Genomic DNA, 23,880 nt, shown 5'->3' on the forward strand with positions numbered 1-23,880 from the left:
ATTTCCCCCGTCTGTAACTCAGTGTGAGGGTGGAGGGTGGTATGGTCTAGCCTGACTTCAAAGGCCCTTTCAGCTTTGAAGCTTGGTTGTGGCCCTTCAAAAGGTGTAGCTCAGGCCCCTTTCCTCCCACGCTAGAAGCTGGATAGGATGTCTTGGGCCTCCCGTCAAGGTTTAGGGATTGTCTAAGAGGTGGGCCCTGTTTCTTGTTTCTAACGAGTGGAAGTTGGTAAAGATGATGGGAGCTCACTCCCTTGATCAGGTTCCATTCTATAAGGCTCCTTCTCAGCAGACTGGAGAGAGGCTCCCCTTGCTGGCTTGATGAACTAAGCTGCCACTGGAGGCAGCCCGTGGCAGGGAACTGTGGGTGGCCTATAGGATTGGCAAGTGGCTTCTAGCTGACAGCCAACAAAACCTGGGGCCCTCAGTCAGGAGAGAGGAGATGGCGGAGGGTCAGCAGGGGTCAGGCCCTGCATCTGGAAGATTTTCAGGCAGAGGTGGGAGAGATGGTGCCAGCATCTTCCCTGCCAGCCCGGGTCACCCTGACCACTGCAGGGCTCCTGGCTGGCTCACTGCTGTGGCACGTTACTTAGCTCCCACCTGCAGCTGTTTCTTCCCCTTTCCCTCCTCTCTGCCCTAGTCCCTATTTCTAAGTCCCTCCTTCCCAGAAAATGTGACTTCTTCTCTTCATCGTGCTGAGGGAAGTTCTGGCCTCGACCTTGGACTTGAGATCTCCTCATTCCACCCACCTGAAGAGGGAGGGGTTCTCTCTTCTGTTCCAAAATTTGCCCAATTCGTCCCAAAGGCAACTAGGTTTCTTCATATTCCAACCTAAGCTGTTACCCAGGGCTGCCGACCTCTCAGGGAAAAGACTAGAACTCTCCCAGGAAAGAGACTCGACACTTGGCCCTGAAAGTATTAATTCAAACAAGCAAATTGGATCTGTCTTCTCTGCATCTCTCCCCATAGTCGAGTTAGAGGAGGTTGTTGCTGTAATCACATTAGCAACTGGGACATGGGCCAGCTAGTGTACAGCCTGACGGAAAGCAATGTGGGCGAGTGCAAGGTCAAGCAAGGCAGTGGTGAGGACCACGCTGACTGCTGGTTTATGGGGCAGTGACTCAGGGTTCCTGCTCCTCCACCAGCCCGAGCCAATCTGCAGAGCAAGTGGAGGCTACAGCAGGTCCCTGGTGTGGGAGGAGGCAGGGATGCTTCTGAGCCGTGACTCAGGCTTTGCCCACTGAGGCAGCCAGAAACCAGACAAGACAAATCAACGCCCGCTGCTCCTTGTGATGGAGACAGATGGGTGGACCGCACATCTGGAGTTGGGTCCTAGAGGATCACATCCCTGCATGGACAGGTCTGCTCTCTCTCAGCCAGCCATCTTCTAAGCTATCTTCTCCACACCAGATGGGAAATGCACAAAGGTAAATGCAAGGCTCTGTTTGAAACCCTTAACTGGACCTACAAAACCTCTCTGCCCTGCTCTTTGGGGGCATGGTGGCAACTCGTTTTTCTGCAAAACTTTGCTGCCGTGAGAGATGTTTTGAAAGGATTGCCAAAGGTTTTCAAGAGCTTTTTAATGTTGAACTTCTAAAAAATTGCACTTTGCCAAGAGGCAATTTACCCAAACATTCAAGTCTCTTCTAGGTCCTTTCAGATTCGTACAAGGGGGTGGTGGTCTCAGGGAAGGGCTTCACAATGGAACCTATGAAATGTGTTTTCCAAATGGGCTTATTAAAAAAGCATGTCTGGCAGGGACCAAGACCAAGGCAGCCTGCAAAATGGATTTCTTTCACAGGGAGAGTGAGTCTAGGAATTACCCATTTTATAACTGGAGCATTCTGTGCTTATTCTATTTTCACCACACATTATAACCTGGAACTAGATTACAAACCTCGGAGAGTCCTGACCACAAAGGGCCCATAACCCCAGTCACCTGCCAGGGCAGGGTGCCAAATTAAAAGGGCCTCCAGAGTGTCAGATCAATTTGTCTCCACCGCCGATTTTCAGAAAGTGTAGGAAGTTGGGGGAACCCAAAATAAAAAGATGACAGAACTGGACCGGTTTATATTCCCTCCCCTTAAACACTCACTTGGAACACTCACATCGGATGCTTGCTTGTAAAGTTTATTGACAACTGTTTGGTCCCAACACACAAAACAGCACTTGAACCACAAAAAGTGTTCAAACAAAATAGACAGTTAAGAAAAACATCTCTCCCCCAAGCCCAATCCAAAACAAACAGTGCAAGATGGGGAAGGGGGTTGTGGTGGTAACTTCTGTCTTTTTTTAAAGATAAATCTAATCCGGTATATCTTTCCACCAAGAAATCAAGAATTTCATTGTCTTAATTCTTACATATCATTTTGTTACATCATTTAATTAAGCCTCTGGATAAAAAAAAATAGATAGTAACTGGACTGGCCATTGCGGAATACATTAGGAACACAATGAACTCGCTGTGTTGTCCCATCTTCACACAGCGACTGTTAGTCACACACGTGGCCCAGGCTGACTGGCAACTCCAGCAAATGGTGCGACCACACTCACATGACTGCATACGACGTCAGTCTCTTCTTTGTTGCCCAAAGAAGCTGCTCTTTGAGATTGTTCCTTGTGACTTGTAATAGTACCTCTTATTTTTTTTTAAGTCCACAGTTCTTTACATGAGAGCAAAACTAAAGTCCAAGTGTGCAAACTCAGCCTTATGAAATCTCAGGATAAGGCAACTGATGTTCTCAACACTAACTCTATCCCATGGTTTAAAAGCTTCTTTTAAAAAACTGCCCATTTGCATTGTACTTCCTGTCCCACTGCGCCTGTGGAGGAAAAGCCCCAGCGGGACCGCAGGTGCCATCACGCTCAGAGGCTTTTCCAGTGTAGTTCCAGCTTGATTGGGGCTACGTCTTGAGATCTGGGAATCATTGGCTTCATAGAAAAGATTTGGGGAACAAACATCTATCTTGTAAAAATCTCTCTATAGCCCTTATTTTGTGGCATTTTATTAAAATGCTGGCTATAAAATCAGAGCCCATTTTCTGGCTTTCCAGAAATTACAAAATATAAGCATTTCCCCCAAAGAAACCATCTAACTAGTGGAAGTCCTTTTGTCAACAGGTTCTTTCTGCTCTATGAATGAACCCGCCTTTTGCCCAACAAATACAACCCATTGTAAATGTCAGGTTTCTCTAGGAGGGGCGAGAGGCCACCTGTCACCGATGCCTCAGCCACCTCGGGGCGAAGGTCATTCAACGGAGCAGTGCTCCCTCACAGGTTGGCTTTTCCCAAATATCAACACCAGATACTACAAAAAACCTGCATGCTTCCAACAGGGAGAAGTAACCGCGTTAAAGTAGACACTATTAAGACACACAAACACATACACATAGAGCTTCCCGACTACCAAAACCAGCTTTAAAAGGACAAAAACCAAGTTAAGTTGATCACCTTGGCCTTTATAAGTTTAGATATAACTTCTGTGTGTTTCTGGTGGAAGGAGTGTCCGTACCGCCCCAGGGGGAGCACCTCCCCCCCAGCTGGTTTGTACTTTATGCACAGCATACCTGAGGAGGAGGCACTCTCCCAACACTGCCTCTTGACACACAATCATGTGTGGACTTCTAACACTGACTTCAAAGTCACGACACCAAGACCCTCTCCTTCTCCTTTACCTACTGCATGTCAAACTGGAACTTAACATAAAAGGGAAGCTTAAATCATCAACTTTCTAGAAGCTCCTAAATAGAACCCCACAGTGGAAACATTTAAAAAATTCTGTGATGAAGCCGCATTTGTCAACTACAGACATAGTTAAATAAAAAACAAGGCACTCTTACAAGTCACGTGGAAGCCAGGAACCTTCGTATCCAACCTGAAAAGACATTCTTACTTCTGGCCCACCCTCCTTCAGTGTGTGAACACGCAGGCCACTGAACAGGCTTTGTTTCAAGACACATCATGCATATGATTAATACCATCTGAAAATATCAGTAAGCAAAGGCTTAGAGACTATATTATGCTACATGGAGGATGATACCACTAATGGGGCTTACTGGAAGTAAAACTACTTCCTTCTAGCCAAGCTCTTACTGCTTTCTTCTTATGGAACACCATTATATTTCATAATAATTAAGAAAAACTTGGTAAAATATATTAAGATTTCTTTAACAAATGCCAGGAATTTTGTTTTCAAATCATTGGGGGGGAGGGGGGGGGAGAAAAACTTTAGCTCCAAGCTGTGTTCAATGGAAAAAAAACGAAACGTACGGAATACAGCTAAGGATGGAGGAGGTGGCTTCTAGGGGTTTTCATTAAAACAGCAAGGGCTGTGTCTTCTGAATCCACTGTGTGCGCAGAATCAGACAGTGTTCCCGTCCTACTTCTATGTTCAGAATGAGTCAAAGCTTAGTTACAGGTGCAAAGGAAAAGTTGGCTGCCAATTTTACTCTATTTTTGGGCTGCTTTTTGGCTGGGCTTTCCACAGGGCCCTTGCTGAGCTGGGACTCTGGGGTGTCCGAGGTGGGGCAGGGAGGCGCCGGGACAGCGTCTGAGACACAAGAGGAGCTGGAGTCGGAGGTCAGCTTTTTGTGATTTACTGGTTCAGTGTTCTCTTCTTGGTTTAAAATCATAACTTCTGTAAACACAGAGAAGCAAACAGATTTAGTTTTAGGACCTGCAAGAAGTATTGGTTTTTAGTTTCTCTCTCATATTTTCACAAAAAATATTTAAAAAATAACCCCCCAAATGTCACACCCATGCCACCATTTACATGTCAGCTGTGTGGCCAATATTATGTGTCACAGACAAATATTTATAAACTGCATCTCAGCTATCCCCTGGATTACAAAGTTTTAGAAATCTTCACTTTTGCCTTCAAAGCAATGAGCAATGATGTAAAAACATTGTTTTCTACTTTGGCTTCTCTGCCCATTCACTCTCTGTGTCAGGGAGTTAAGGACCCAGGAGGGCCTGGCAGAGGACTGGCCCTGACAGAGGACCTTACTCTGCAGGCCAAAGGGGGGAGGGGGGGGAGTTAGGGGTATGGCACGGAGTCATAACTGCCCTGGAAAATCCAGGAAGTCACATCCAGCAGTGCTCCTGAGATGCTGCTATGCATACAGAGCCATGCTGCCTGGAGGAGATGCACTGTTATACTTCAACTCCCACTGCTGTGCAAGGGCTCTCACTGAAGGCACGCAGAAGGTGAGAGTGACGGAGGGACGCACAGCCCAGCTCCCTTCTCGGGCTGGCTTTCACTGAGGAGAACAGCAGACAGAACTGCTCATACCATTCAAAGTAGTTTTCTCTCTTGGAACGTGTGATGGCTGCTGCATCTAGTGGTGCACGTATGCTAAAGTCACCCAGGCTACCACCCCAAGAAAGAGCTTGTGTCAGTCTCCCACCAGCTCCACTCATGCTCTCCAGGGAACATGCCCTGCTTTTACCACAGGCTCGATCAGTCTCAGAAGCTGAGCGTATGGTTCCCCGGCTCCACTTCCCGGATGAAAGCTCAGTTCTCTCACTGCTCTAGGATGCTGCTAGGAAGACTAAGGGTGTGAGATCGGCCAGGTGGCCAGGAACGGTCCCTGTGGCCAGGAAAGCAGCTCAGCAGCCGTGTGGAGAAAAGCTGCTCACACAGGGGGAACGACAAGACAAGGAAGTTCCTCGTTTGAGCGGAAGGGCCATCCTCTCAGGTCAGATGATGCAGCAGAAAGACAGGAGGCCTTGGGTTCAAATCCTAACTCTGCCACTTCCTAGTCAGGCAGCCTGGAGCCAGATTCATCTCCAGTCACCACACAAGCTCTGCCTGCCATCTAAATGTGCTGAGTCTGTCAGCCCCAGCGCAGTGTCAGGCACGCAGGGGGGAGCGGGCAGCATGGGCTGGAGCCAGTGCGCAACCCCATCAGCTTCCTCTTCCTTCTCAGACACCGTGCAGGGTCTGCAGTCAGGCAGATGCCCATCCATGCCCTCTCACCCCTCAGAAAGTCCCACACCTCCTGGAGCCATCATGGAGACCCCGCCAGAGGGACGGCATGTTTGGTGATGAGCGTGCCTCCTCTGTAGCCCAGCTGTACCATCCCTCAAGTGGCACCATCACTCCCTTGCTTGCTCCCTAAGCCACCTCAGGCTTGGGAGGAACCCTGACAGGAAAAGAGGGTCCTGAATTATCAGCACAGGTATTGTGTGCCTGAAAAGGAATAGTTTCTTCCACCTCCATCAAACACTTATTATATTGGCATGCGATTTTATCTTTTAAGCCCACAATACAGTATATCCTACCAGAAGGTTCTTGAGGGTGTTCCTCAAACTGAATGAGATCAGCAGACTGAAGGATGACAGGATCTGGCCTCAGCTGAGGGGACGGCAGGCAGGAGGGCACGGGCGCGCACAGTAGGTCCACGGGGGAGGCACTGGTCAGGCGGAGAAGCTCCTGCTCCGTCGGACTGGGCCCTGGACAGGAGAGGTAGGTATGGCTCATCAGGACAGTCCACACAAGTCTGCCCCCAGGCTTTGTTTCAAAGCCTTAAACAGGAAAAGTGGCAGGAAGTACTCAATAACTCAAGGTTTTAAAAAAGGCCATTAACAGAAAGATCTGGGTGTGTCTTTGGTAAATGAAGAGCCACAAGCCAAGATCTCCCCCGAGACCCCATCTGAGAAAAAGGGCCCCACAGTAAGCTCCCAGAGGAGGGAAATAACCCACAGAAGGGGCGTACAGTAGTTAAAGGAGCAAAGCTCAGCATTTACAAGACTTGGGTCCAAGTACTGTCACTTCCTAGCTGAGTGATTTTGGGTAAGCTACTTCACCTCTGGGAATTGTGGTACGTAGGTAACAACTGCTGAAGGTTGTGACAGCTGGGAGAGATGGGTTACATTAAGGTGCTTTATAAAATGTAAAGTGTTACATAACTGAGTAATAAACACACAACACAGTAACACTTATGACTGTCAGAGTCCAATGAAGACAAAATTCTCATACATAACAATGGATTCAAAGGTCTTTCAATAAAGTTAAAATTCAATTCAAGCGAGCTGATTTCCATCTACAGAGATAGTTCCACGTAAAATCTAAGTGACTCAATGTTGTTCTGAGTAACATGAATGAATTACCATCAGTCTTTCCCAGGGATGTCCTATGATGAAGATTCTCCCTGACCCAACTTGAGATTCCTCTTAGCCCTCTCCTCTGCTATACCCTGTCCTTGGCCTTCCATGTCTGTCCTGTCCTTGCTGCGTCTCAGCAAAAATCCTGGGAAGTCAGTTTACCGAGAATCCCCGAGCCGTGCAATCTGATCAAGTTCCTCACCCTCCACCAGCACTCACTCCACACTGCCATGTCTAAGTCCTTGGCCTGCCTTTAGCAAGGATCCTCTTAGGTCTGTTAGGCTAGAATCCCCCTACCCCTCATGTCTCCCCTTGGTGATTTTCCATCCACCGATGCCCTTGACTACAAACCCCACTTGTCCTTGTTGTATTCAGAGTTGAGCCTGATCTTGCAGCAGAGCTGACCCTATTGCAATGGTGAAATACTGTTTTAAAAAGAGTGTCAGAATAATTTTTTCCTTTAACACCTGAATTGGGTTGACATGTTAACATTTGGAGGGGGAGCAGGGTGCTAGCATCCCTTAAGAACGTTAACCAGTGAACCATAAAATACTATCAAAAGTAGGCCATTTTTTTTTCTCTGTTATTAACCAAATACTTTGAAAAATTTGTGGCTACTTAACTTTAATTCATGAAAATGGCACACTGAGTCCCTCCTACCCCATCCCCACTCCAAGCCATTTCTGCTAGAATTCACGAGCTTTGCCTTGTCTGTCCTTTCTTACCATCACCACCTGCTCCAAGTTTGAGTTCCATGGCTGTGCAAGACTTGGGCATCTCCAGGATACGCTCAGTAGCCGAGGGCCAGTTTGAATTCAAATGACCTAGAGGACAAAGAGCACCTGTCAGAGGGAGAAGTCAGTGAGAGAACCGGGATTTCTGCAAGGGCCGGGATGGGCGCTTACTTACTTTTCATGTCATTTTTTAACACTACAATTCTCTTATGACCATGTCCTTTTATCCAGACCACCTGCACACAAGACATACTCCTGGTTAAGCAATGGAAAAGGAGAAGAGATAAACCCTAAACTTCAGGAAGAATGTGACCTGTGTCTGCCTTAAACATACTAGAATTTAAAACTGAGTTAATGCCAGGAAAAAAATTTCCTATACTCTCTTAAAGCAATAGAGGCTGGCAAAAACATGTCCCTTATAAAAAGCTATGCAGTCTAAAAATTGTGAGACTCAGCTTTAAAAATATTCCTTATGGCTTTTAAAAAGATCATCTTCTAAACACCAGTTCTGGTCTATAAATGAAGATCGTTCTCACATGAGAGCCCTTACTATTTTTTCCAGAAACTAAACACACCCAGAATTCATGGAGATCTCCCAGATCCCTCAAACTAAACTCATTATCCTAATCCTACACAAAGCCCTCCACCTGGCCACGCTCCCTGTTCCCTCCTGTTTCTCTCAACTGTACTATGCACAGTGGTGACTGTGCTATTTTTCACATGCAAACCTGAAGGCCTCTCCTTGCTCTTGAATGCTGCTCCTTATCCAGAGGAGCAAGGCCCCCATAACAGAGCTCGTACTTCGCTGTCAGGCATCTGCTTACGCATCCCCTCTACCTAGACTGCCCTCTCCCCTCTTTGCCACATGGTCAACACATCCTTCACAACTTGGCTCTGGTGTCCGTCGGGCCTGCCCATTGCCCTCCACCGTGTGTCCACTGGTGGCTGCACTGATAGGGACTTATCACCTGCTGGGGTGTCCTGACTCTCCAAGACCCGACACCTTCTTGAGGGCAGGGTCTAGGACTTCCTCATCGGGCGTATGGGAATTTAATAAAGCTTACAGAATGAAGGAGAAACACTAAAAGCATTCATCTTATACAAACTGTATGTTATGCAAGGATCTGTCCAAAACGCCTGCCATTTCCCTATTCCGCTCAGGCGAGTAAGGCTGTGGCTCTTCAGGAAGACTCTCCAAGAAGCTCAGAAAACACCCACCTGTGGGATTGCTCCCAAGAGTTCCTCTACGCTACTGAAGCCATAAGCCTTGGGTTGCACCGTTTCTCCGACATACTTGGAATAGGCCACGGAAAACTCATGAAGGAAAAGCTGTTGGTAGTGGTAAGTACGAAGTAAAGACCGCACATTCTTGGCAAACAAATACAGACTTGTGAGCTTCACACACTCCTCTGTCTTATCATTAGTGAAAACCTGGTCCAAGAGAAAGACGCAGCATTAGACACTCCCAGAGAGGCTGCCCCCACCCCCAGAAGTGAGGGCCTCCAGCTGAGAGTGACAAGGTGTCAAGTCAACCTAAAAATGGAGCCAAAGAGGAGGAAGGATTCATTCAAGGATCTCCTCCCAGAGAAAGCTGGAGCCTTGAGCAAACCCGAGGTCTATTTGCAAGTCCAAAAGGGCAGGGGTCTGGAGAAGCAGTGTGTCAGAAAGGAAGGAAAGTGGCAAACCTGGGGTCTCAAACAAAAAGGTTGGCATGAAGGTGGAAGGCAACCCTTTAGGCAGAGAGAGCTGTATCAGGCCTGGGGGGAGGCCACTAAAGCTCATCTCCCAGAGTGGTGTTCCAAAGAACCGGTGGTGCAGGACGAGGATGTCAGCATTCTTCTAAAAAACAAAACCAACACGGGAAAAATGGCCCAAAGCTCTTCTGTTTTCAAGTAATTAAGCCAATTTCTTTACCATAAACCTTTTCAGAATCTTCAATGTGCACTGAGATTCTGTAGGAGAAGGGACATTTGCCAACCTCAGCTGGCCATGGAAAGCCTTTTGTCTTGAACATCCATTTACATTGCCCAGAACTGGTGTTCACATAACAGGTGATTAACAAGAGTTCAGAAAATGTTGAATATGATTTTGTGACAGAAAGGCTGAGCTAGACAGTAGCTAAAGTGGTAGTTTTTATTCAGGAACTACTGCCATAGGGGAAGAGAAACAGCCTTAGTAGGACTGGACTCACTTCTGAATACAGTTGACCCTTAAACAACACAGGTTTGAACTGCATGGGTCCACTTACACGCAAATTTTTTTCACTGAATACCTGTACTGTTTTTGATCTGTGGTTGGGAGTCCACTAATGCAGAGGGCCAAGTGGATGCACTGATCTATGCCATTTTATACAGGAGACATCTGTGGATCTGGGAATCCGAGGGAGTCTGGGAACAAACCCCCTGTGGATACTGAGGGATAATGGAAATCTTTGGGGAGTCAAGCATTATATGTGATGTTCGACTGCGTGGGGGTGGTGCCCCAGTTCTCCATGTTGTTTAAGGGTCAACTATCTAACAAAGAAAAATGGGGATTTTTAGCCTAGGGAGGAGGGAGGCTGTTGGTGGATGGAAAATTCCTAACTGACACCCGAGGTTAAGGTCTAGTCTAAAACAGCGGTCACCAACCAGTGGTCTGCGGACCACTGGTGGTCCGTGAGGTCCGAAAGGTTGGTGACCGCTGGTCTAGAAGGATGCTCAGGGGAGCCTGAAGGAAGTTTGGCCAAGGAGAAATTTTCTGTCAATACCTTTTAGTTATTTAATTATTGATCACATGGTTATATGAGAACAATGGTATGTTACTTTTGGATTTTATTGGTTAATATCCTATTTAGACTCACTTTCTTTTGAGTGACCATATTAGGCTTTTGGTATTCAAGTTTGGTATTTTGGCTTCATAAAATGAAATTGGGAGCTTTGCAACAAGTAGCCTAGAATACTTTTTAAGAAATTCATTCTCTAAGGGTTAGTTAAAACCCAATTGTTAACCCATCTGGTCCTGGTGCCTTTTTCAGTGGCAAAATTTCAATGACATTTAAAGTCTCTTTTGTGGCAAATAGTCTAATTTTTAACTTCCAGTCAATTTTGATAAATTTTTCTAGGACCTTATTCTCTAACAATTCTTCTAATCTTGGAAGTGCCATTCTTGAAAGGGTGGCTTGGGTGACCAGCCAGTCAATCTCCCTTTCTGACCTGTATCTGACTGGTAAGTCACCTGAAGTCAACATGTAATCGCTCTAATTCAGAGGAGGTACAATAGTAAAATCCAGCCTAAGGCAGGGCAAAAGTCCCCCAGTTCAAGAATCAGGAGGCCAGGGCTTTTGACCTGGCTTGACACTCATTTGGGCAGGTTGTCTCTGTTTGTTCAACTATAAAATGACCACTTGGTCCCTTTCAGCTCTAAACCCTCTAATCTAGATTACTAGGTAATCCAGAAATATCCAACTCAACAGTTTCATTACAATGGCCCTAAAAAACCATTAGCACTCATACCTCAACTAAGTAAGGCAGACTTTTCAGAAGTTCGGTCAGGGTCATGAACCCATATTCGAGGGGGTTGAGAAGAGTGCTGTGGGTAGCTTCATAATGTCTCTTGAGCTCATCAACAGAAAGAAAGGTGGCTCCTTCCCAGGACATCAACAATACCAGCAGCTGGGCAGTGAGAGAGCGCAGGGACTTGCGGTTGACCAGCTGGATCTGTTTGCCAGATTCCGTATCAGTAACCTGGGGAAAACAAGAATTCAAACTTGTCCAAACTCAGCTAGTTTCATTTCGCTAATGGGACCCATAAGGAAAAGTCTCTAAATCGTTCTCTTAAATTGAAGTAAAGACTGGGTTTGTTTTCAGCTTCTTTAGGACACTAGACCAACCCTTCTAGTGAAATTATTCTCTCCCTTCCTCCTTGTCCATAACCAGTAACTTCCATCAATATCACCCCCTCTTAGGACATTCTTTCCACTGCCCCCTAGGGGAAGGGGACAAGACTGGCCAGCTGGCATCCACGGGTCCAGCTTGTGAATTAAGGGTTGCTGTGCTGGGGTGGAGGTGGTTAGACTGCAGGCGACACTCCACAGTGCTGCTCTGCAGACACCACTCACCCCACGTATGTGTCCCAGGGCTGGACTGGGAGGTGATAGAAGGCTTATTTGGACTACCAGGTCCATGCTAACTAAAAGGCCAGCTGCATTATTCTTGTCCATTGTTACTTGCCAAAAAGTTGGTATTTTCAGGACGGATTACGTGTCTAGGTCTCCATTCTTTCAGATTCTCAAGAAGGTAAAAAATTTCAGTTTTTAAGCACACTGGAGGGAAACCTTGCAAAAAAGACACAAGTTACCGTATGGGGACCAAGAAACATGTGAAGAAATAAGCATTTGGTGACTGAGACCCACAGGTCCTGGGAAGGGGTGAACAACTCTGTGAATTGAGTCTTCAATGAAATTAAAATAGGCAGAGCTTCAGTATACACACTGCTTAGGCATTGGCAGGCAAACCAATATTTACTACTACAGCTGTTTTCCCATTTTTTTCTGATTTTCCAGCTGATTTTTAGAGAGAGTGGAAGGGAGGGGAGGAGAGAGAAACATCGATGTGAGAGAGACTCAAGCCCCAAGTGGGGCTGGGGATGGAACCCATGCGACCCTTCATTGTGTGGGCCGACCCTCTAACCACTGAAACACACCCGCCAGGGCCTAGCTGGGGTTTGGATCCTCAGAGGCAGAGAGAGGTGGGTGGCACTTGATGAGACGTCCCAATACAGTGTGTCTATGCTTCTGATGTTCACCTAGAGCCAAGGCAGGAGCTGGTAGGTGGATGCCCCACTCCATTTATCAAGATTATGGATTTGAGATTTACACTACACATTTCCTCTGCAGGTGTGAGGTTTAATCAATCATATTATATGACCAGGGCAGTCCAAGTCATATCTTAGATGCCCAGACCATTACTACTACTCCAGCCTTTCAAGGGAAAAAACAAACCTGCTCCTTTAATGCTACTTAGATACATCCCTTGACTTGCAGCCCTGGCTACACATTAGAATCACACAGGCAGCTTATAAAAAATGCTAAGAGCACACTCGGGCTAATTACATAAGAATCTCAGAGGCAGCGGTGAAATCCGGTCATTGGCATTTCCCAGAAGCACCCCAGGGAATCGAGTGGAGCTAGGGTAGCCTTTCCCATCTGTCCCCGCCTCCACAGCCTAGCTTCCCAGTCACTCAACTTTATTTGTCAAAGTCTGGTCACCTCTGCTGTCATCCTAGGTGACTGAGCATCCCGGGAGCCTGTCCCACACCATGGCCTTTCAGTGCCTCTAATTTCTCATCTCCAATGACATCCTTCTACTTGATTCTACTCCAGACATCCATCCCCAGGGTCACACTTGGGATACAGTCAGTGCCCACTTCCAAAGTAATTCATTCAAACCTCCCATGCATCCTACATGCAGATGGGAGCCTCAAGCCGATGCTGGGTGGGAGAAGACAAAGAGATTCTCATCCTTCTGCAGCTTCACCAGCAATGACTCCTGTTTTCGCCCCTTTCATCCATCATGGCACTGATGGGCCACTAATTAGCAGTCATGTCAATACTCTAAACTCCTCTGTCCATGCCTGTTTGTTGTACCCATCTGGCAAAGTCTCACCTTGAGCCCAACTATCTGCTATCCTGGAGCTGCACTGAGCAGTCCAGCCACAATTTTCACAGACTTCCAGAGAGTTCTCCATACTCCCAGCACCCCTGCTTGATTTCCTGGTCACTCTTCCACTTACCGCCATGACAATTCAGACCTTCTCCATGCTCTCCCCTCTCTAAGCAGTTGCTCTCACCTTCTACTTGACAGAAAAATAGCTCTTGGAAGAGAACCCCTTCTTTTCCTGGTGACAAACATCAAGTTTACCTATATCTGCATCCACCCTACCTTGCTTTCCTCTTATCAAAATAAAAATATATCTTCGCCGTCTCTCCTTCCACTGACTGACAACTCTCACAACTCCTGCCTCCTCACCCATCACCCTTTCTCGCCTTTGTCTATTTATCTTCTCTCTCAAGTAGACCCTCTCAGTAGCTCTCGAACATGCTCACTTAGCTAGGTCCGTGGGTCACATTAGCCCTGTGTCACTTGCCCTCTCAGTAGCTTGCAATGCCACAGGCCATTCCTCCTCCTTGGCCTTCAATGTTCCCCACTCCTAGTGCTCTTCCCACTCTCCCGCAGCCATGTCTGTCTTCAGGGAAGGTTTTCCCTCCTCTACCGAGTACATACACAGATTCCTTCCAGACCTGTGACTGGGACTGCCGCCACTTGGTGTGTTTTCCTTTCCATTTCTTCCCTATAGTGAGTTTTCTTGGTTCTGGGGTGGATGCAGCTTGAAAACTAGGGCTGGAGGCTCAGCTCAGTGCAGGGCAGGAAAGAGGAGGAAGGTACTCTCTCCAACCCAGCATTACCAACAACAAAGGTAATTCTCAGATAGCTTGCTCCTACACCTTTTCCTTAAGTGAGTCAGAATTTGGAAGGAGAAGAGATTTGTGATTACAGTCTCCCCCAAACAGAGATGAAGATCTGTTTAGACTGATCCAACTTCAGGCCAGCAGCACTGAGACTGACACAACTGGGAATAAACACCCTGCAATAAAACAGTGATCTCATCAGTTTAAGATGACATCACTTTGACAAGGCCACTTATAAGCACACAAAGGCAAGTCCAAAACTAAACTGCCAAACCTAAGTCATCTTCTATTACCTCACAAGGTATTAATGACATACAAAGCAAGCTGTGAAGCACTAAGTAGTGCAACGTGCACCTACAGAAATCCTAACGCACAGGTGAATGCCCCAAGGAAGATTATGCCACAAGTGTTATCCTGTGAAAAAATCCGTTACCTTCACAACATGGCAGAGCTTCTGTGTTAAAGCTGAAACTGAGCTGACATCATAGTCTTGGAGACGAAACGTGTAACCAAAAGTCTTAGCGTATTCTGTGAGCAGATCTGACATCATAAGGCAGTTATCTTTTTGGGACCGAAGGAGTTTAACAAACTGGGCAGCTAGAGCTTTGAATCGTTCTACCTCCGTCAAAGCGAGGATTTTTTCTTCTCCACATTCCAAAACCTTGGAAAACACACAGGAGGAGGAAAGGAACACCAAAAAAGTTACGATTATTCATGGAATTAAATAGCCTGAAAATGTGTTAATAACTAAAAAGCACTTTGGTGTTCTATAATAAATACAGTTTTAGTTTTGCAAGATTACAAAGTTCTGGAACTTGGTTGCACAACAATGTAAATATATTTAATACTAAAGGTCCGGTGCATGAAATGTGTGCACTGGGTGTGTGTGTATGTGTCCCTCAGCCTGGCCTGCACCCTCTCACAGCCCAGAGCCCTCGAGCTCTCAAGCCCTCGAGCCCCCGAGCCCTCGGGGGATGTCTGACTGATGGCTAAGCTGGCAGTCAGACATCCTTAGCGCCACTGCCAGCTGTTGCGCTCGCCAGCCGTGACCCCAGCTTCTGCTGAGTGGCACTCCCCCTGTGGGAGTGTACTGACCATCAGAGGGTAGATCCTGCATTGAGCATCTGCCCCCTGGTAGTCAGTGTGCATCATAGCGACTGGTTGTTCTGCCATTTGGTCAATTTGCATATTAGCCTTTTATTATAAAGGATAACTGAACTGTACACTTAAAAATAGTTAAGTAGATATAGGTAACATGTATCTTTACCACAAAATTTTTTAAAATGTAAGAAGCACTTTGAGGGTCGAAAATGGTAATATTAATAAAAGTCAACAAAAGTCTGGTTTAAGTTACCAATGACTTACCAGCTAAGCATTTGTATTGCTTTATGTACTCATCCTCCTAAGAGATCTGAAAAGTATGGAGCTAATGAAAGTATATTCAACTTAAAAATTTAAAGTATTTAATCCTTTTTTCACTAAGCCTAATCCTTTTTTCAGTAATTACCCTAACACAAGTTTGAGGAATAATTTGCTTCTATACTGAAGGAAAAACCACAAACTAAATACTAATGAGCCAACAATATAGCTTCTCTGATAGAAATATTTCAAGTTTTGATTCTATTTTATATTCTATTTCTCTGGGGAAGGGGGGGGGGAGAACTTCTTCACTTACTTGTAGAATATTGGGTATGGCTTCAAAAAGTTCAAGTAGTTTGGTAAACCCATAATATGCGAGTTTGCACTGCCGGCCAAAGTGGTGATGGTAAGAGGGGATGAACTTATTAAAGGGCATCCGGAAATGGGGCTGGTGCCTCAGCAAATCAACCACATCCTGGGAGAACTGTTTTGTCCTTTCTATTTCATCCTGGGTACGTTCTTTAAAACAAACAAACAAAACACAAGTCACAACCTTCTTCTACCCATTTGTGCTTAATATTATTAGTCCTATGCACAGATTACATTTATCTTTGCCTTCTAAACACACACAATCTGAAACAGACACTCCTCTCTCTTTGCAGGTCGTTTTTAAACTCATTCAAGCACAAAACACGAGGAAGTCAGGCTATTATGTGTACAATGAAATACACATACACACAGATACACATCCATGTAGCTTCATCTTATAAACTAGAAATAATTTCTCTAGCCACCCACCCCTGTCTCCCACCCTGACCCCATACTGAGCATGACACACTTGAAAAGGTAACCTAGGAAAGACTGGCATTACTTGCCATAGCTGTGAAGTGCAATGATTTCATGGATACAGTGCTGTGCAGGAGCCCAGGTTAAGAAAAACACTGATGAATAATAGTGGGAGAACATGACTGTATGCAGATTTCTCTCTCTTATCTCCCAGACCTCAACAGTAAAACAAAACATTGTTGGGAGTTTTCTTTCCTTTTCAAGTGTGCATAGCGAAGTAGCTCAGAGTTAAAGAGACAGGTGGATTCTAAAACACTAGCTTGCTTTTCTTCTCAACAAGTGGTCCCACCTACTCTGAAGAGCCTTGGATCCACTGCATAACCACCGCTTTCACACAGTACTTTCCATGGAATCTTGGGAACCATGGACAAGCAGGAGAAAGATGCATCTCTTCCATGATGCCATGTTAAAACAACCATTTAGACAGATCTCTTTCTTCTAGTCCACATACCTCTTTTGGGGATACAAATCACCATTTCATTATCTTGTTGGGACAGGCAGATGGTTGTGTCTGGAATCTCCGATACAATATCGATCAACTCACAGACACCATATTCGGTGACTTCCCAGTCCTTTGAGAAACACCTAGATTTTAACCATGGGAATAGGTAAACAATTACAATATGACTTGACAGAATAACTTTTATAAGTTTTCCAAAAGAATGCTTCAAAAAAAGTGTTTTAAAATATTTGCTTTCATTTTTTAAAAATTCTCATCAACTCACCAATGATAAGCCTGAGAGAATTCTCTCACAACAACCTGTTTGCTGGCCTGGGACTTGAGAAGCTTTAGTAAATCCTGAGTAAAGCGCTTCACCTGGGCCCTGTGTGTAAGGGTCAACAAACGTTTGGAGCCCATTCCGAGAATCTGCAAATCAAAACCTGGATTACTTATACTTATAAAACCTTGGCAGATACTGACTTTCTTAATTCTGGCTTTTCTCCCTGTTACTGCCTCAGAGGACAACTCCCTTTATGCGTGAGATCTTCACTTGGCAACAAACTGTGAACCAAAATGAGCAACTGCTCCGGGCCTGGGACCTTTTCTTTGGCCCTGCACACTCTTCAAATAGTCATGAGCACAGAAACAAAAAGCATGGTATCAGTCTGGGTGAATACTGTTGTCTCTAAAGGACAGCTAAAGCTTTTTTAGGCCATTTTACTATTATAATACTATAAATGAACAGGCAAGGACTTTTTAAGCAATCAATGGTAGGCTCCAGGCAGTAACTGTCTTCAACTCATTTATAAGAAAGGTAAGCCCATGTTCACAGCAGTTCCCATTTAACAGTGAACACTTTTGGAGAGAGATGTGCTAGGAGGAAGGCCAGTCCATAGAAATTAGAAGGAAAATAACCCTCAGTGCTCTAAGGACTTTAAGTTGGAAGCTCGTAGCTTTCTAAAAACTTAAGCCACCCTGTGTATGTCTTCTGCACTCTAAAGAAAGCTTATACAAGATGTTTTGCTCTGGACTGACTTCTTAGGAATTAATCAGGATACCAGCTATACTGGTTCTTTGGCTGAGGTAGCCAAAGTCATGGAGAAATATCCCCATCTTTAACCAATAATCCCTTACCTGCAACACATGAGGCACTGCTTCTAATAATTCAATCAGCTTGGAATATCCATAGTCTGACACCCGGCATTGCTTTGCAAAATGGTGGTGATAGGATGGGATGAAATTACTAATTCTCATGATACAGGATGGTTGGCTCTTCAGTAAGTCAATCACTTCTCTACTGAACTGGATCAGCTGGGGGTTACCTACAGGACTTTTAGACCGCAGAAGCCAAGGGTCTAGAATGGGGAGAAAAAAAGAACATACATTAAGACATGATGCATGACTTCATCGGCTGGAAGAGGTGGGTAACTAACTAACTTTGGATTCCCTTGCTTGAGCTCAGTCATGACCAAGCAAATGAGACGAGCTAGCTGCTTGCTTTACCTCACAGTTTCTACACCCAAGTCCCAAATAAACAGGCTAGCCCAACTTATTTATGGGCTGGCAAAGGCTTCCCAATACTTCTTGAAGTCAAGTAGCCAAAACAAAGAATAGTTCACTAGTGTTAACTTAAAGCATAAGTGAAAATACAAAAGAAGTTTCCAGTTTATAAGGTGGTTGTATTTCAAAGATCCAATTGTAATTTGGTCACATGGAACATACTTTCCCACAGGAACACAGTTATAAATGGTCATCGAGCAGGTAGCCCAGAAGAGCCTAATCTATATATATACAAAAGCCCAGCGACCGAACAGGGGAATGACCAGAATGACCGGTCAACCAGTCGCTATGGCATGCACTGACCACCGGGGGCAGGTTCTCAACACAGGAGCTGTCCCCTGGTGGTGGGTGTGCTCCCACAGTGGGAATGCCTCTCGGCTGACTGGGATGTGCAGCACTCCCAGAGCAGGAGCAACCACTCAGAGGGCAGGTCCACAGCTGCTCAACTGACTGGGATGAGCGGCTGCTCCAGCAATGCCTGATCCCCACAGGCCACCATCACCCCCCGCCCCCCATGCACGAATCTGTGCACGGGGCCTCTAGTTAATGCATAAAGCTGAGAATATTGCCCAAGAAACCATGGAAAGCAAGAATGTAAAACTAGCATGATATAAAACTAAGAAACTGGTTTTTGCACTTATTTTGAATGTTCATGTAAGTGAGAAGTTTTAACGGTGTAACATATGGAACCCAGAGTGGTCTAGGACTGAGGTGAAAGGCAGGAGGTGAGTAAGAAGCTTTGGTATAGAGCTCCCTGGTTACCCATACCTTTCTTCATAAGGGCAGGGGGAGGTCAGGGGAGAAAAGGAGGAAGTACTGAGAGCCACAGAGAAGGAAGTGGAGGTGTAAAGGCAACAACTTAGTGTTCACAGGTAGCAGGATGAGACACCTGCAACTCAGGGAATGTCCAGAACTCAGAAACACACCCAAATCTAGGTCCAAATGCCCTGGTCCTTTAAAGTTAAATCTGTTTTCACATTTATCAAAGTCAGAAATGTCAAGCTAAATTAATTTCAAAGGTAAATCTGCATTCAGAGGTATTTCCTTCAAATATTTGAAATTATTTTTAAAAGGACAAGTCAATTGACAAGTTGAAAAGCTCCCCAAATTAGGTAGGTAAGTAGATTTGTTACTGTGGAATTTGGGTTTTAAATTTTTAACATAATTTATGCTGGTACTTTCAAAAACTTAGTTCTGCCAAACCTTTGCACTTTACTAGTAGAGAGCCCTTTTATGAAAGATCAAAGGAGATACCCGGGGTCCTTTACATTTGTTTAAGATAAAAGCCAACAGTCTTCTCTCCCCACAGATAGGGCTCAGAGGACCAAACACCAGACACCTACCTGTGTTTGGAGGAGGGGGCTTGTTGTGAATCCATTTCACTACCTTGATGCCATTCTGTGCAGTGGCAATGTTTACACCTGGAACACAGGTGATGAGGTGTTCTAAAGGAACAGCCCCTCGGTTTTCTGGCAATACTTCTAGTTCACCAAACTCTGCAGCATAACAATCTGGAAAGCTGAAAAAAGGGGCCAATTAATATCATGGAAAAGTAAAGCACCCGCTAAACAGAAGACTTTATTTTAATGTATCCATTAATAAATAATTTAAATGCCAACAATCTGGGTTTGGAGTTAAAATTAAGGTCACTGGGAGCCAATCACGGTGGAACTGACCTCTCTGATGCATTCTGATGGTAACAGAAATTCCTGAACAGTTTTCCAGCAGAGGGGGTTACAAATAAGGCAACTGGATTCCAAGTCAGTTATTCATTTGCTTTAATGTACTACAGGCCTTAAGGCAACTTAGTCCTGCGCTGACCCACGTTGTTCACCAGATGACCAATGGTGTGGTTAAATGAACTTATGAAGAATACTTTTACCTCTCAAATTTTGAAATCTATAACTGTTTGAGCTTATGTGTACCCTCACAGCGCTTGTGCATACTTCTATTATACACTTATAATCATCTCTTCTCTGCAGAAAGGAAACTGCCCTACTCATGTTTCCAAAATTCAGCACAAACATTTTCTTGTTGAAATACTGAGTGAATGGACCCATTTCAGATATATTTTAACTGACTATGAGGCTAAGGACACTTTCTTGGGGAGAGGTGTGGACAGAGAGATTTTCTATAAAGAGAACTAAGGTATCCCGTCACAATGGTTTTGACATGTTTGTTCACCTTAATAAAGGCACAGTGCCCTCGTGTGTCTGCAGAAGACTATGAACCTGGGGCCCAAACGTCTTCAAAGAGAGAATCACAAAAGGAATCTGGTAACAGTCTGGATCAAATTCGTGTTCACTGCAGAAAACAAAACAGTAGCAAGATAATTGTAAGAGATATTCCATGACCTTATACAAAAGGATTATTTCTGAAGGGAAATGGATGTTATACCTGAAATCCTTATTGGAACAATGCTGTCTGCAGACAGGCTCATGATATTCTAACTCTTCAAATATAATTGGACTGCCGTTTGTTGAGGAGCCGTCATGGGACTGGGAAGACCCCAAGGGACTCTGTCGAGCTTGACTGCTGGGTAAGAGACACACCAGTCTCCCATTCCCATGTTCACGGATGGCGACTGTGTCTGTTAATTTATATAAATCTGACACATTCAACTTGTGTCCAAACCTAAAAGCAAGGAAGAAGAGATGCTGACTTAGAACGTCTTTCCCTGATTATACAAAACACCTGTCCTGTTTAAGTAAAGGGCTACAACCAAGAATAGTGCCCGTCTCTTCAGAAGTAAAACTGGAATAATTCTACTATAAATTCATTCCCTATTGAACCAGTGATGCTTGGCACTCCTTTGAGCCATCTCAGCTCATTGCTCAGTGTGATTATATCACTTGGTGGCTAGCCCCCAATCCTCATGCAGTTTCTGTAAATGCCTTACCTAATTTTCTGAAATGGGAAGCTATCTGATACGACCTCTTTCAACTTGGCTCCCCTTCACTTCAAATCCCTCTATATTACCTCACCATCTTTGCTCTGCTCCCCCAGAAGACGTATACACCTTTCCAGCTACCGCCTTGCGTTACCTATGCCTCAACCTAATGACTCATACTTCCTCTGAGACTGGACCCCTCAACTCCTCCCCCTGACATGTGTCTTTCATACTTGGAGCTTAAATGCAGACTCTGAATCAGGGCAGGTAGATTTGAGCTCATATCCTGACTCAAGCTGTATGACCACAGTCAAGTTACACAAGCACTCCGGACCTCTGTTTTCCCGTATGTAAAATAAGTGACAATACCTACCTCACAGTATTGATATGAGGATAAAATGTGGTTCTGTTTGAGAGCTTGGCACATAGTGTTCATTAAATGACAGCTGCTCCAATGGTTTCTTCCAGTTCCCTACATAGATGCTCATATTTCCCCTCTACCAAAGCCAGTCTCGTATCTTCATCCCCTCACTCCTATTGTTCTGCTCCTGTAGAAGCACGTTCTCCTGCTCTCACTCTATCTCACACGCTCCTGTCTTCCCAATAATGAAGACAGCTGGCCTCTCTGGATTTGCTTCTCCTGTTTCACCATCCAGTCTGCCAACTGTTCCCTCCAGGACTTTATCCACAGGATGCTTCAGAGATGTCTCTCACGTCACCAGTGGCTTCCTTCTCTTCCCCAAACCTCACACCACTGCCTCAGTACCCTCAATGTTGCAAGCCACCCCTACCTCCTGGTAACACTCTCACCTCTGAGTTCTCCCCTACTTTCTGTCCTTAGTGGCATTTCTCCTAGTTCTGCCCTTCTGTTTCTCCTCCCTCTTCTCTAGTTTTATATGCTCCCATGTCTTTCATGATCACCTTTAGGCAAATAATTGTCCTTTCTGGAAGACAACTTCTTTCCCAAGGGATCCTCCAAATGTGCAGAGGATGAATCGAACTCTTGACCAGATATTCCAATAGCTCCCTAAAACTTGTATGTCCAAAACCAAGATCAAAAACTTGAACCTCCTAAACATGTTTTATTTCCCTATTTCCAGTTTAACCGTTTGGCTGCTGACGTATTTTTTCGGACATATGCCAAAACTGCGGCACTAATTGCGCGTGTACGGGAAAAAATGTAAAACACTTTTTATATAATAAACTCACTTGTATTGCTTTGCAACAACAAAAATTAAAAAATACCAATTGTTTACATAAATTTGTTTTAATTTTGTGAATAAAATTGGCATTGTTTTCACCGTTATTTAACAGAAAAAAAAAGATTTGAAATATGTAATATTATTAGAACAATTAAAAATCGTATGCTCCGAAAATGCAACGTGGTTCACTAGATGCACAAATTCTAGTGTTTTGGAGCAGCATTATTACGCTCTCCGCAGTCTCGGCATAAAAAAAAAACAACAGGAGTGCTATCGCGTTCTTCGCATTTTTGGAGTAACATTAAGAAGAGCGCGATAGCGCTCCTGAGCAGTCAAACGGTTAACTATACAACCATCCTCCCAGCCATCCAGTGCAGAAAAACCTCAGAATCAAATTGACCTCTACTTTTTACCTTGCCTGCTATTTAAAACTAGTTACCAAGTCCTGTCTTACTGACAATTGAAACTACTGTGGTATCTGGTTCCTTCTGTTCCAACAGCATCTGCTCAGAACCGGGACTGCTGCAGCACTCTCCCCTCTTCGTCTCCATCCCTCTCCTGTTCATTTCATCTTAGACATGACTGTCACCAGAAGAGTCTGCCTGGAGCATGGTTCCTGCTACCACACCTCCCCGCTCCCCTCACTCCTCCAGTACTCCAGGGTTCCCATTATCCACATAAACAGTCAAGCTCCTGTTCTTTCCATCCTCTGTATCCTCAAAGCATTTTCCTTTTAATGTCATTTTTTTTTGTTCTATGTAATAATGTGTGTTTTTCCTTTCCTTCCAGACATAAGCTCCTCAAGGACAAAGGCTATGTCTTCCCAGCTCAGCTCTGTCCACAGAGCCTCAGCCTTTCACTCACTGATATTTGTTGAGCATCTATTATGTGCTGGGTATCAAAGATACCTTGTTGGGTCAGATTTTGCCCTTGTCGTCCTGGAGCTTACAGTCTAGAAGATGCTCAAAATTGTTCACTCAATAAATAATAAAACTGACCAGTTAAAAAAAAAAAGTACTGTTTTGGGCAATGAGATTAAATTTGCTAAAAGTAAAAAAATTTTAAAATGCATGTTAAGCCCTGGTCGGGTGGCTCAACCAAGTGGAGTGTCAGCCTGTATACCAAAAGGTTGTGAGTTCAATTCCCGGTCAGGGCACATACCTACATTGCAGGTTCAACTCCCCAGTCAGGAGTGTACCAGAGGCAACCTATCAATGTTTCTCTCCCACATCTATGATCTCTGTCTCTGTCTCTCTCTTAAAAACACACACAAAAACAATAAAACATATCCTCCAGCTAGT

At 44.9% G+C, this 23,880-nt stretch overlaps 1 protein-coding gene across 3 annotated transcripts in view; it reads right to left on the reverse strand.

Annotated features, from left to right (window-relative positions):
- Positions 1 to 4,181: 4,181 nt before the first annotated feature.
- Positions 4,182 to 23,880, reverse strand: part of KIAA0430 (KIAA0430 ortholog) — a 39,073-nt gene continuing 19,374 nt past the window's right edge. For 2 of the 3 annotated variants that reach the window (XM_006759685.2, XM_006759686.2), the window contains exons 14-27: positions 20,885 to 21,121; positions 20,672 to 20,791; positions 19,831 to 20,006; positions 18,062 to 18,282; positions 17,211 to 17,353; positions 16,937 to 17,070; positions 15,956 to 16,158; positions 14,714 to 14,941; positions 11,327 to 11,557; positions 9,054 to 9,266; positions 8,011 to 8,071; positions 7,827 to 7,925; positions 6,280 to 6,450; positions 4,182 to 4,633 (exon numbers count right to left, since the gene is read on the reverse strand). In XM_006759685.2, the coding sequence (XP_006759748.1) occupies positions 4,398 to 4,633; positions 6,280 to 6,450; positions 7,827 to 7,925; positions 8,011 to 8,071; positions 9,054 to 9,266; positions 11,327 to 11,557; positions 14,714 to 14,941; positions 15,956 to 16,158; positions 16,937 to 17,070; positions 17,211 to 17,353; positions 18,062 to 18,282; positions 19,831 to 20,006; positions 20,672 to 20,791; positions 20,885 to 21,121 (2,473 nt within the window). In that variant the 3' untranslated portion in view covers positions 4,182 to 4,397. The other variant, XM_015561302.1, reaches the window with a different exon arrangement.

The sequence above is a fragment of the Myotis davidii genome, unplaced genomic scaffold (genome assembly GCF_000327345.1).
Source record: "Myotis davidii unplaced genomic scaffold, ASM32734v1 scaffold1115, whole genome shotgun sequence".
NCBI classification, from domain to species: Eukaryota; Metazoa; Chordata; class Mammalia; order Chiroptera; family Vespertilionidae; genus Myotis; species Myotis davidii.